The 14,194-nt window shown below is 39.3% G+C and overlaps 1 protein-coding gene across 1 annotated transcript in view; it reads right to left on the reverse strand.

Annotated features, from left to right (window-relative positions):
- Window positions 1-14,194, reverse strand: part of ctnna1 (catenin (cadherin-associated protein), alpha 1) — a 141,708-nt gene that overhangs the window by 25,502 nt on the left and 102,012 nt on the right. The window contains exons 14-16 of the mRNA XM_081383345.1: window positions 9,281-9,391; window positions 5,483-5,664; window positions 2,417-2,522 (exon numbers count right to left, since the gene is read on the reverse strand). Of these exons, the coding sequence (XP_081239471.1) occupies window positions 2,417-2,522; window positions 5,483-5,664; window positions 9,281-9,391 (399 nt within the window). The remainder of the gene's footprint in view (window positions 1-2,416; window positions 2,523-5,482; window positions 5,665-9,280; window positions 9,392-14,194) is intronic.

Here is a 14,194-nt window from a genome sequence, read left to right on the forward strand (position 1 = left end):
CAGGACATGGAGGCGAAAGCGCGTGAACTGAAGCGCGTCTCAAATGAACCGAAACCTACCTGCCTCACAGACCTGAGACATAGCCTATATAGAAAGCTTGAAACATCTATTTTTAAACAGAACAATTCAAAATGAAAGAAAACAGACTGTTCTCTGCTTATGTCATCTGTATGAAATGTGTATTTCTCTCAGGCGCGTTCACTGCACGAGTCAGCATTAGTAACTTAATCTTCAACTTCACACGTCAAATATCGGCCTGTTCACATCGGCCCTATTTTGACATCGGACCGATACCGATGTGAAAAAAAATTACCATATCGGCCGATATTATATCGGCGGCCGATATATCGTGCACCCCTAATATATATATATATATATATATATATATATATATATATATATATATATATATATATATATATATGTGTAAATCTATACACACACATGCATACATACATACAAACAAAAAACAACCTGCCACCTGGTAATTATGCTACTAATTAAAGACGAATCACACTTAATGGATTCAGGTCTCACATGGGGCTTCACATCACTCTTTCCTTTCACTTTTTCTTCACCTACTGCCCTAAATTCCTTTATTCGTAGGCAGGACAAGAGGAGGGCGGACCATTTGGAAATGGGCTGGGCTGGCTCCAGCCGTCTGGAGTTGCTCACACCTGTTTAAAAGCAGGAGGGGTCGCACTCGGACAGACATTTCCTCCCACAATCAATGTACTTAGTTTATTAATGCACACAGTAATTCACACCATTCAAATTCCTAAATACACTCGCACAGCATACAAAATTAATGTTTGCCAAGTACCAAAATGAACAAAAAAATCTATTCACTTTTGTGTAGAGAGATGAAGACTAGCTTGTTTCACAAATATGCAAAGAAAATCTAAATTCAGATTTTTTTTAAGTAACAAAATTATTGTTATTATTATTATTTAATAATTAAATGATACATTATAGTAAAATTAAATATAATATAACAATGTGTAATAAAATCTGTCATTATCGTTATTATTAGAAGCAGTAATACAATTTATTCAGCATATTAAAAGTAAAAAACAAATAAGGAGAAAAAAAAATGGCATGGTGAATTCTTATCATGCCTGGCATTGGCACATTTAGCTAAGTTTATTTTAAATGCGTCCTACACTCAAATCAATCCTATTACTCAACAAATTAGTGGGTTCAATATAATGGACATTTACAATACATAATGCATTTTATGTGCCAGTGTGTGCAGAAAAGCAAACACATCCACAGACACACAAGCACATGCACAGTACCTATCTGTTTTCTGCAGGACATATCATTGTATTCACAGCACTGAATAAGCAAAGACATTGCGGGACGTGGCCGTCTATGAAAGCTTTAACAGTATCCGAACTGGACATTTAGTATTCTTCTCCAAATGGGTCAGCGCAGGTAGCATGACTACAGATTTGAAAAGTGGAGCTGCTTCAAGTTTGATCAAAGTGCAATCTAAATAAAATATCAAAAGTGCAGAGCTTTAGTTTGTATGAAGGCTCATTATTATGCGAGATTATGTTAAAGGAATCTTTTTGAAAGCACACTGCAGATGTTCATAGGAATGGCTAATAGCCATGCGGCAAATAGGATAACGGTGCATATCTTTACACTCCCTCCCTAGGTGCTGCACTGCTCTGCACGTGCTCGAAACATGCTTGCCACAAATGCAAGAACTTAAGAAATTAGCATTTAGCATGATACAAAGCTTTACAAGTTTGCGGTGCTAACCCTTGAGCGTAACAGTGCAAAGTGTAAAAATGCCGTGTAGTTCTTAAAAACACTACAAGTGCTATTGGTCCGTAAACTGGTAGTCTGCATGCAGCACAATGATGTTAGCACAGCGTGACACACTCTTTTAATTAAATGACAAACTGAGAGGAGAGGCCTTCGAGGAGGGATGAATGATAGGTGATGATTCTGCTATGCAAAACCCCCTTCCTGAGCTCACAATATCCCTTTCAACAGCTCTATTGAAAAGACAAGAAAAATCTTAAAGAACCCTTGTAGCACATGCGGCGGTTTGATGTTTACTGGAAATGTTCCCATATTATTTTCACGAAGCCTGTGAACCTGTCATTGTCACTCAGCTTAAGGAATAAGAGGAGCTTTCCAGGAAAATAAGTGTTGGACTGTGGGGACTGAATTTACAGCCCCATAGTGCTGTCTTTATCATCACGGTCTGTGTCGCAATTTTTAAAAGGTGCTGGAAAAAAGCCAGGAATATGGGTTGGCTGGGAGATAAATTATGCACTGTTGCGTTTCACTGTAGTGCATGACAAGGATTAGGATATTTAGGTAAAACACAAGAGCATGGATAATTCACCAAAAGATGATCAAGTTTTTTCCTGCAAAAGACTTATGAGAGTTAACTTACTTGATCTGCAATAGCGCGGCCCAGCTTGTCCATTCTTGATCCAGCTTCAGCAATTTTCTTCGCTGCACTAATCACATCGGAGGTGTTTTTAAGTGGTCCTTTCCCCCTGAGGAAAAAATATAGCAGTTTCATTCACAGTAACTGTTCTGTGTGCAGCCTCATGTGACAGTTCTAGCGAGTATGTGTGAGCATGGATGATACATGTCAAGACGTCAACACGTTTGACATAAGAAGGGCTGGTCATATTGACAAGGTTGAAGAAAAACAACAACTCTCGTTTCACAGACTGAGCCTGGGTTCTCCCAAGGTTTTTTCTCCATTCTGCCACCTGATGGAGTTTTGGTTCCTTGCCACTGTCACCTTTCTTGTCATTGGCTTGGCTTGCTTAGTTGGGGACATAAAATTTAACTTTTAATTTAATATTCAACAATAATATTGATCTGTCTGCATTGACACTATTATACAAGAACTGAACTGAGCTGGACGATGACATCACAGTTTAATCCAGAGCGGCTATATATAAATGAACTAAATTAATATTTTTTTTTAAATAAAAAATGAAACCTCACTGAACTTAAGTTGGACTGTGATGCTATTTTCTTCTGGAAACAAACTTGTTTTTGCATTATTTTCCTTTTATCTCTGTAAAGCTGTTTTGAAAAAAATCTGTATTGTTAAAAGCGCTATATTAATAAATGTGACTTGACTGCCTCACGCTCGGGAACATAGTGCAGCATGAACAAGGCTTTTTGGGAAGGAGTCAAGACAAGATCAGTTCGCTTCCAATTGATTAATCTCATTAAGGAGGAACATCCCCCTCCAACACGCTGCCATTCACTAGTAGCCTAAAGACTTCGAGGGGGGGTGAGAATGAACGAGAAGCGAACAGACAGACAGATGAAGTGAGCTAGCAGCAGCTCCCACCCACTTCTGTGATGACTGGTCAGCTTCCTGGGGTCAATGCCACTTCAGTTCATTTAATAGTTCTGGCCTCATCCATCCCAGTGTCCCATCTCAGCCCACCCCCCGCAGCTCCCCGGCTACGATCTGGCCAGTCATTTGCCAGTTCTGTGTGCCCACAAGGGACAGCGGGGCACAGTTGGCAAGTGGCACAACCTGGATTCAAAGCTGCTCTCTTCAGGCTAAACTGAACAATCCAACCCACAACAGATGGAATTTTGTGTTTTTGCTCTTTCTCTACACTCACCCCTCCCCATTGCAGTTCTCTCTCTTTTTCTATGCCATTCAGACAGGGTCCTCCTGGCAGCACTGCATCCATCAAAACGGTTACCGGAATTCACCAGAGACAGTGTCTCAAAAAGAAAATGCACCCCACAAAGAGCAACCAATATTTCTAACATTTTGAAACACAAAGAACAGGTTATTTTGATGTTGCTTTGGTGGTGGCCCACCCATAAGCCGCCCTAGGTGAAAGTGTGGCCACTACAAGGTGACTGTCGAGCAACGGTGACTTCATCTCACATGACAATCCCACACTTAGATATGCAAATCTGACTGAGTGCCCATGAATTAGCCACTGATACTGGTTCCAGATGGGGGTAGTGCGTGTGTGTGTGTATGTGTGGCTGCAGCTCAAGCACTGGACCACAGCATGCACAGACAGGTGGCTCCAAAAAATGTGACACGAATCCAGGCGACGCATGCTTTATTCATGAGCAGAAAGGGACATAAGCAGAATTGGTAGCAAGAAGCTTCTCTGCAGATATTGAGGCCGGATAAAGGCTCCCGAAATCAATTTCCTCTTTATAGCATTAACCTTCATGGGACTGTGTACCCATTCAAGGTCGAGGGGCAATAATTTGGGCGTGGACTGAATTAACTTGCCGAGACCTTCACTCAGCACATTTCTGCAGGTGACACATCAGCACAGATTGCCATTTTTCATGCAAATGCCACCAAATCTGACAGATGTACTACAGCCTTGTTGCTTTTTACTCGAGACAATGACAGATTTCTGGGGGCCTTCAACAAGAGGTATGAGTGTCTCCATATCACCTTGTACAGAAATGATACCATTCTCCTGCCTAAAACGGAAGACATCCAATAAATAGACATGTTTAGGGAGCAAAACAATAAATTAAAAAATAATGATGCAAATAGTTTTACATTGTAATGATTATAATAATAATAAAAAAAATTGATCTGGGGAGGAATGGAGACATGTTTCTGAACAGGAGGAAGAGGCAAACAAAGCTGTTTTTTCCCAGGTTTTTGAGATACGGTTGAGTAACAGCCATCCTACAGTCATTAAAACATGTGCAATATTGGCAAATGGTGTCCTCAGCATGATCCATTTTTAAAAAAGGAGTCTTGGTTAGCATAGGCAGGGAGAAGTGATAGACCAAGACATTTTCTATCACTCTGTCACACACAGTGTCTCCTCTGGGAGAGCAGATGGCAGTCACTCTCAGGTGTGCGGCCCACGAGTGTGCTGTCACACCTAAAATGACCCTTTCCCTGATACTGTCAGCATAAAGGGGAGGAATTCAGGTGACCTTTTCTTGCGCTAGCGTCTCCTGCCCTTTGTTTTTAAACCAAATTTTTAAGACCTGCTTCTTTTTCTTTCCATCATTCGTGATCCCATTTCTTTTGGGATCACATATGATGAAAAGAAAAAGAGGCAGGCAAATGAGGCAGGTAAAAAGCCCAAGAAAAAAAATCCACAGCTCATTTGCTTCCACCGAGAGGGAAAAAAGAATTCATGAGATGGAACAGAGTGCTTGTCTCAGTTAATATTAGACCTTACTAATTGATGGTCGATTTAGGTAAATGACAGGGGAAATTAGGTAAAAAATCTGATTTCGCCAGTCTCTCTTTCAATATTAGAAAAGTTTTCCCTTTTAAAACGCTAGAGCACATTTCATTGCCAATGCAAACTGCCATACAAACCAATATAAAGCTGAAGCACTGAGCCGGGACGCAGTGAAACCGGAGCAGCAGTGCATGGCCAGAAAGGTCTATTGAGTAGAGTCTAAAAGAGATGTGTGTGTGTTTGTGTGGTTTTTGACAGGCAGTTGAGCAGGGTAGAAGGTGGTTTGCGCTCACCTGGTGAAGTCCGTCATCTCCATCATGATCATGCACATCTGCTTGGCCAAAACGATGATGTCATTTCCGCTGTCATCCCACTTGGACACCTCAGCGTCCAGCTTGCTCTTCTCCTCCTGGAAACTGGCCACCTGCTCAGCAATCTTCGCCTTCTGCTCCTGGGGTAGCTGTGCCATGATGGCCTGCCAATTCCACAGAGAAGTTTATATATAACAAACCATACATAAATTTGCTCACAATATGCTGATCTACAACTGTTAATGAGGAAAAGAGATGACAAAGGATATGCAATTAAAGAAAATTGATATTCAATCCCCCTTCCTGCTAGTTTCTTTGCCTCTCCCTTACACCTTCCTTTGTCCTTCCCTCCTCTCTTGATTTCTCTGTCTCTCTCTCTCTCTCTCTTATTTCTTGCATGACCGGCCCAGCCCGGCAGAGCAGGAGAGATTTTACAGCTTTGGCTGATGGCGTATGGGCTATGAAACATTCCTCTAATTCTGTAAAAGGTTCGCAACCTTTTAGAACTATGCTGAGCAATGCTGTCTATTGAATATATGCCACTGCATTCAGCACAAGGATCAACTGAAAAAGAGCATGATAACCTGTTAAAATATATTTTTCATTAAATAACAGTGTGCTAACCAGGTGTGATCCTATAAAGCAACAAGTTTTTTTTGTTAATGTAGTTCTGTCATTTTTCCATAAGCCACAAGAGGAAATTGTTTCAATTTGAGCCATCACACTCGTATGTATGTATGTATGCATATATATATATATATATATATATATATATATATATATATATATACATACATATATATATATACGTATATATATATAATTTTATTCAGCAACAGCAACATGAACAAAAATGACAGAGCATTTTAAGTTCTTTCCACTGTTGTCAGGAAAAAATACAAGTGATCATGCCTGCGTCTCAATGTCATGAAGTGCACTATAGTGCACTATATTAGCTTCCACGCTCCACACAAACTTTTGGATATGAGTCTAATAATAGTGCACAATTAACGTTAGACTTTAGAGTGAGCAGCCATGTAAAGTTGCTACCTACACGTTTCAAATGATAAGCCAACAGTTGAGGTCGGTGGATGATAGGCGAACTTTTGGATTTCCTGCCCGACATACTGTAATTACCACAAGGACCAACTGTTAACGGTATATTAACCCGCTGTATACACCTCACAGAGTTTTTTTCCTGTGACTAACCAAATAACAACATTTTGGTTGACTAAGCATCTTCTTTTAACTGACTATTAGGGGACAGGCCTATTGCAAAACCATTTAAATTTAACTTTAACCATTAAACTTTATTTAACCATTAAACTTTAGACCGTTAGTGTATACAAAATGAAAAGGTTCATGTATATATACATTAATGAATATACACATTTATGTATGCGTGTATAGATAAAAAAATATATATATTGGATACATGCTGCATCACACCTGGTTAGGACAGGCTAAACTGATTATGAAAAAAAAAAATCAGACCACCTTAATTGAGATAAACCTTTCTTTTCTTGCAAGTTCTCAATAAGAATTATATTTTTCTGCCTCGTAAACTCAATTTTCTCCTTAATTTTGGAGCACCGGCACACACATGGCACACATTGGTGTGCTGGGATTCCCACTGGAGCTGGGAACTAAATCAAAAGCCTCTGGGGGGGGTGAAACAGGAGGCTGGACAGTGATTACAGATTTATATAATCACATTCTCACTCAAGCACAACCTCCACTGCCCCGTTTTCTACAACTCTCAAAACAAAAATACAACTTGCTTCCCCAGCAACAAGATTCAATGAAAATTGTAATTCTTCTGCAACTCTTTTATCTTTAACAAGAGCTTTCTGTTCAGGTCTTGAGCTCTTAAAGTCTTCTGCCATCCCCTAGACAATTAGGGCTGAATATTTTTCTGGTACTTTTTAGTTTTCATCAGCATGCTTACATTACTATATGGAGCAGGAGGGTGAGAGGTCTGTAATTATATTCGCTCGAGCTTGGGGAACAAAGAATATGCGACCGGCACAACAGATGTAAATATGCTCATATTGCTCTTACATTTGTACTGTTACACATAGTTATCAGGAACTCAAAAGAAGTGCTCACAGGAAAAGCTGGCACATTGACTAACAAGATCCCCAAACACAACTTGGTTCCCGTTATCTCTCTCACAATGCTGAATTTAAAAATGAAAACAGGATGCCCATCATCTGCAGTGACTACCATCACCACAGCTGTGGACTACAGAAAATATTCAAACTTATATATATATATATATTCACTGTTTCTTCCAGCTATGTCAGGATGGATTTTCATAAGCATTACCAAGGCAACAGAGGAGGATGTGAAGGGAGAGGGGGGGAGAGAGGGGAGGGGGGGGGGAGAGAGGGGAGGGGGGGGGGAGAGAGAGAGAGAGAGAGAGAGAGAGATAGAGAGAGAGAGAGAGAGAGAGAGAGAGAGAGAGAGAGAGAGAGAGAGAGAGAGAGAGAGAGAGAGAGAGAGAGAGAATGGAGGTAGAGAGGGGGCGAGGTTTGATGTCTGTTTCGCTGGTGGCAACATCGGGAGTGCTATTGACATGAAATCAGTACAGAATCTAAAAAACACTGATTCACAGTTCCTGTGCTATTGGAGCTAAACAGTGAAGCAAAAGTGGATTTAGCCATGACACTGCAAATCTGAGATGCGAGTAGAACAGGGTTTTTCCTGGGTCAAAATTGGTCTTTAGTGGTGGCCGACAGACACTGTCATACTTTCTCGCCCTCTTTTTTTTTTCTTTTTTTTTTTAAGCTGTTATTTTACCACTGGATTTCATAGCTCTGGAAGATAAAATCCTTCTTTACTAGACCTAATAATTATTTTGGTATATAATCATATCAGTTTCAAAAAGTAGCATTAAAAAGTTTATTTTAACTAATAGTCTAATTTTCTACCATATACAATTGAATACATTTAGCAGCTAGCTAACAACAACTTGCTTTGCACTTTTTTTCTGGTTTCATCTCACTCCAGTCTAAACTAAAAGACTTTTTTGGTAATTGTTCTACACATTGTCATATAAATAACCTGAAAATACTGTATTTATTAAGGTTAAATCTTGCTAAAAAAAAAATGGGGTAAGCACACTTACATTCTCATTTTAAGAGGTGTTCTGAGTAAATGTGGTGTGATTTGTTTACATTAGTTTAATGTATTAGGCTAACTAACATGAACCATGGGCAATACATTTGTTACTGTATTTATTAATCTTTGTTAATCTTAGTAAAAATACAGCTGTTCATTGTTTGTTCATGTTACTTCACAGTGTATTAGGCTAACTAATGTAAACAAATACAACTTTTGATTTCAATAGTGTAGGCTTTGCTAGTAAATGGTGAAATTACGGGCGCGGCCGTGGCGCTCTCTGCTCGTTCTTTCAGTAACATGCACCACAAGCGCAGCAATCATCTACATCACTCACCGATCAAGTAAGGCTTTGGCGGGACAAAAATTCACTTTGACGGCCACCAAAAAAATTAAAATTCAATGCAGGAAAAACCCTGTAGAAAGTTTAGCACCTCGCAATGCTGTCTATGACTCTGTAAATTGACTGTGATAAAGTTTTATTATAGAAACACTGAAAAATATGGAAATCAGTATGTCCCTGGTCAGATTCCATCCAAAAATATCTACAAAGGGATCTAATCCTCAGGTAATTTTAGAATCAAGTTTGACACCTTCTGACATCCCTAAGTGGCTTCATAAACTGGAGTGTCATAAAACCAAAGCTCCATTTCTCACCCGAGCGCTCTGTCCAGCGATGAGCTGATCGTCTTCCGTCTGCACGCTGGTCCTGCTGCGAGAATCAAAGTCATCTGTCTCAAAGTCCGAGTCGTCCAGTTCCTCTGGGGTCTGCCGGGGGAGAAGAAAAGTGTAGGGATGGGGAGAGATATGGAACGTTAGCAAGCTCTTTCAACAACTCGAGACCCTTATGATCTATGGCAAACTCGTCAATAGTAGTCTTCCCTGGGAAAGTAGAAACTCTAATACATTTGTAATAAGAATTGCTGCCCATCAGGGCCATGGTCTATTGGTTAACGCATATGATCTGATTAGCTTAGCCATGTGCTTCACATTATTTCCTGCCCTAATACCTCTCTTACGATATCAAAAAAATTGGTAAAATACACACAAACAAATAAAATGTTACAAACAGTTGTGATGCCACTTAATACTAGCAAGTTGTGGATGATTGCCTTTGCTAAGAGGTTGCTTTAGTGGTTTTTAGTACACTGATATGTGGCCTGATAGTATGTCCTTCAATGCATCAAAAATTGATGTGTAGAAGTTTAATACTTAAGGGATTTGAATAAACCCCAACCCCCAAGTTTGAACAATAGTAATAGTGACACTTTCCTTAGCAAGTAGCCTATACATGTTTAACGCTGAAAGTTTTAACAGTAAAACGGCTCTACTAGAGAAGAATGTCTCTAAAGAGAAACGGAATGATCTGGTGCACCAATGCAGCGGGTAAGCCACGTTTTCCCTGTACTGAACTAAACTAACTCTTTCTCTCTAATCCCTGCACTGAATGCCAAACATGCCTCTTATAACTCTACTGCTCTATTAGTATGCACTTGCGAGCAGAGGGACCTGTTTGCAGAGGGAAATGGTGGAGAATGGGGAGGGGTGGCAGAACCCTCACTGACAAGAAAATGCATTTCAGCTTGATAGGAAAAAGGACGAGATGTGAGAAGATACGGATGTATTATTTCGCCAGTGCTGCAAGCCGCCCTTATCCGACTGTCTGTACAATCCATTTGTGAGGAGAATCTGACTGGCTCACGATGCAGCTGCTCCAATAATAGACACCTCAAACATTCCAAAACTCTGCCTGCTGAAGATGACATCAAAACAACAAACAGGCCACACAAAGTCAGTCAAGGTGTGGACGACAGTTTGGAAGTGCCCAGGTTCATTTCATAAAAACACTGTATCTGGAGAATCACACTGAAGCACAAAATGGATTTTAGGTTAACAATGCAAAAATTTTAAATGACTTCTTGTCACTAGCAGGTTTGTGCACCATTCAAAATGGAATTGAAAATGCCTTTTAAATTTCTATTCAATTCATGAATTTAAATGTAAGGATGATGAATGGAAATTAATTCAAATTGATTTAACTAATTTAACTAGAAAAGCAGGACAAAATTGAATAACAGTTTGAGAAACCCTTGATTTAAACATTTTTATGTTTGTTAGAAGGTTTGTTGGCCTTTAGAACAGAGAACGATAAAACGACACATACAGTGAAAGATAGAATAAAGATTGACAAATAGTAGGAGAAACTACCTTTAAAAAAAATTGGGGTTTTGTTAAAAAGAAAACCGTTTACAGCAAGGATGCATTAAATGTAATCAAAAGTTATGGTCAAGGTTTATAATGTTACAAAAGATCTATTCAAAGAATTCTGGAAAAAGTATCTCAATTTAAACAGCATAACCGTTTCTTGAGCACCAAATCAGTTTATTAGAAGGATTTCTAATGAATCGTGACACTGAAGACTCGAGTAATGCTAAAAATCCAGCTTTGGGTTTTAGAACATTAGAATAGAAATGTTATTTTAAATTATAATCATATTTCACAACATTGCTATTTTACTATATTTTGATCAACCTTTTAATTTTAGTTTAGACTCTTCTATTGAAATTTGTATTTAGTTTATATATTTTATGACATTATAGAAGAACACTTCATTTCCAAGAATGCATTACCAGTGTTGAATTGCAATTCAGAAAATTCCTCTGTCAATTCCAATTCATCTTCACGCGTGATGCCAGATATTAAATTAAAATCCCAATATGAACAAAGGGAGGCAATTCTGGGAATTTCTACATTTTGCTCAACCCTGGTCACTAGTGTAGATCTACAACGTACCAAGTGATAGGAGCCGCATACAGGTCAAATATATCTACCTTGCCATCCAAGAGAATGCATCACCTCTATAAACTAGGGCAGTAGTGAGCAGGCATTTGAATAAACAGCCTGAGACGCCTGAAGCAGTGTAGGTAAGGTGCCATTGCAGGCTACAGTAACCACTCGGCAGCTATGAGGATCTGTGCTATGGAAGGGCTATTAGTACCAGTGACATCCCCTCAACAGTGGAGTCGAGGGCTGCCAGCCAGTCAAATCTTAGGTGACGGTCGGCCGGCGAGTACTGCAAGTGCAGTACTTACTGAGGTTAAAGACTCTGTCCATCTTAAGTAGCCCAAGTTGCACACTTGTCTCTTCCGATCGAAGAGTTCTCATGTGGCAGAGGTTGATGCCCACTGGGCACTAGTGTTGGCTGATTGCTACGCTCGAGCTTTGTCTAAACATGTGAGCTTGACATGGCGCGCTTGTAGAGGGAAGCAACTTGAAAGTGAAACAAAGTACAAATTTTTCTTCCTTGCTATCTCAATGTCTGCAGGGTGCATGAAAACAGTGCTCTCTAAAAAACCTCTGTGATCGCCAGGCCTTTGGGTGGGTTTCTTATCGGTTCGGACGACTTGTCTTAGAACAAGGGCCCTGAAGCGTTTAAAAAAATACTATACAGTCAGAAAGGAACAAAATGAGATAGCAAAGGTCACACCTCTCTTTTCGAAAGCGTTTCAGTGTCGGGGACATGTTCAACACTCATGTTAAACCAACAACAAACAAGCAGATCCTGTCTGCCAGAGGGACTTTTGTTTTAACCATTGAATCAATCTAGATAACTAGAGAAAGATGCCTGGAATGGAAAATGAATTAGGCAAAACAGCTCTCCTGGGATTTGAAAATAAAGGGGAAAATGCTAATTTAAAAAAAATCAATTACGTATTATAATGCAAATACAGCATAATGGATCCCCCATCTAATTGTATGTGTATTCTAATTTAAACCCACTGTTATTAATGAAAATTTCAGTACAAGTCAGAGTTTCGTCTGCATCAAACTAGTGAGTCAATGCGAATCGTTTTGCTACTTGACATTTGAAAAGAGAGCATTGGCTGATGTATTCAAATAAAGTGTGCAAGTACAATGGCTACAAAGAAATACGATCCAATCACAATCATCAACAGCAAATATACAAGTGAGTATGTGCGGTCTATGCCTAACTTCTAGAGGCCTTTTAATCGTATGCTACTCCGGCTTCATTATCTGGGTCATGACCGCTCTCTTCGCTTTAACTTCAGGCATTAATACATTCTAACACAATTCCTCATGAGCCAATTATTTAAATTCAGTGTACATTATCTTCACGATTAATTGAAAAGTCGTTAATCTGAAACTACGAAAGACGAAATTTGCCTCAATTAATGGCTTTAACCTAGTTGCTCCGCGCTCTGGCGAAGTGGAGTTGAGGGTCTGTGTGTTTCCCTGCACGGCGGGAGTGGACTGTTGTCTGCTCATTGTCAGACTGTTAGCTAACGCTTCACTGCAAGCTAGCAACCATATGTCCAATGTTACAGTTCAGCTCAGGGAAAGACCATTAACCCTCAGACAACTACAGCTCTGGAAAATAGTGCACATGGAGAGGGAAATTAGTTAAATTAGGTTACCATTAGCCCAAAACAAATTCACCATTAGTTTCTAATAAGGCGGCACATATATGCGCACCAGGCTTTTCAGTTTCTCTCTCTCTCTCACACACACACACACACACAGTCTAAGTGCAGTATTATTCTGAGTTATATATATCCTCACAGAGCAAATCGCTAATTAACCCTGCCCTCCTCTTCTCTCTAATTCTGAACGCATTTTGATATACCTAATTGGAGTTTACCTCAATATTACAAGCTCTCACAAGGGGAAAAAAAACTAAAGTGCTGAAAAGAACATGGAAGGTCAAACTTCAGAGTGCACCGGAAACCTGTGTGGGTAGTAGAGATGCGCGTATGAGCTCCAACGTCACCCGAATCCTCAGCCAAAAATAAACCATCCACCCGCACCAATAATTCTCTCTGATTTAAGTATCCGCACCCGACCCGCACCCGATGGTCAAATTACAATTATTCTTAGGTGTTTTTACGCATAATGATAAATGGATTATCACCACCTTCAATAGCGGACTTGGCGACGGTTGATGCGCGCATCTCTAATGGTAACATAATACACTGATGAATGAACGTTGCTTTTCTTTAAGGCGAGACACTACAGGTGAACAGGGTAACATTTTTAAGTGGCAGATATCACCATGAAACTTTCCCAGTTGATTACCTACATTAAGATGAGAAAAACATGTATTACAAGTTTTCTGTAATTTAATGTTTAAATATGCAAATTAGGCAATATCTTAATATTAAATATGCGCTAATTTGTATATATTTTAAAAAACGAAATCTGAGTATTGGATAAAGCCAGATTAAAAATTCTTTTTTTATTGTGTTCACATATTAGATGGGGAAAAAATTAGAGGGATTTATGGATATCTACTTTTGTTATCCTGTAAATCAGAATATACTGTCAATAGCCTTAAATTTATTTTCGCCATGCTTTTTGGAATAAAATGTTATATAAATCAGGCTAGGAATAATATATTTACAAATCCCTCTGTAAATGTCTTCATAATATAACTAGGTACAAGACTGGAAAGTTTGGTGTATATAGGTGCTACTGAAGTGGAGATTTCGGACTTGGAGTATAAGAGAAAGGTCATTTTGAGAAAACGGGCTTAAAAGATTTATCATCAGCCAA

This window comes from Scardinius erythrophthalmus, assembly GCF_964197995.2.
Source record: "Scardinius erythrophthalmus genome assembly, chromosome: 13".
NCBI lineage: Eukaryota > Metazoa > Chordata > Actinopteri > Cypriniformes > Leuciscidae > Scardinius > Scardinius erythrophthalmus.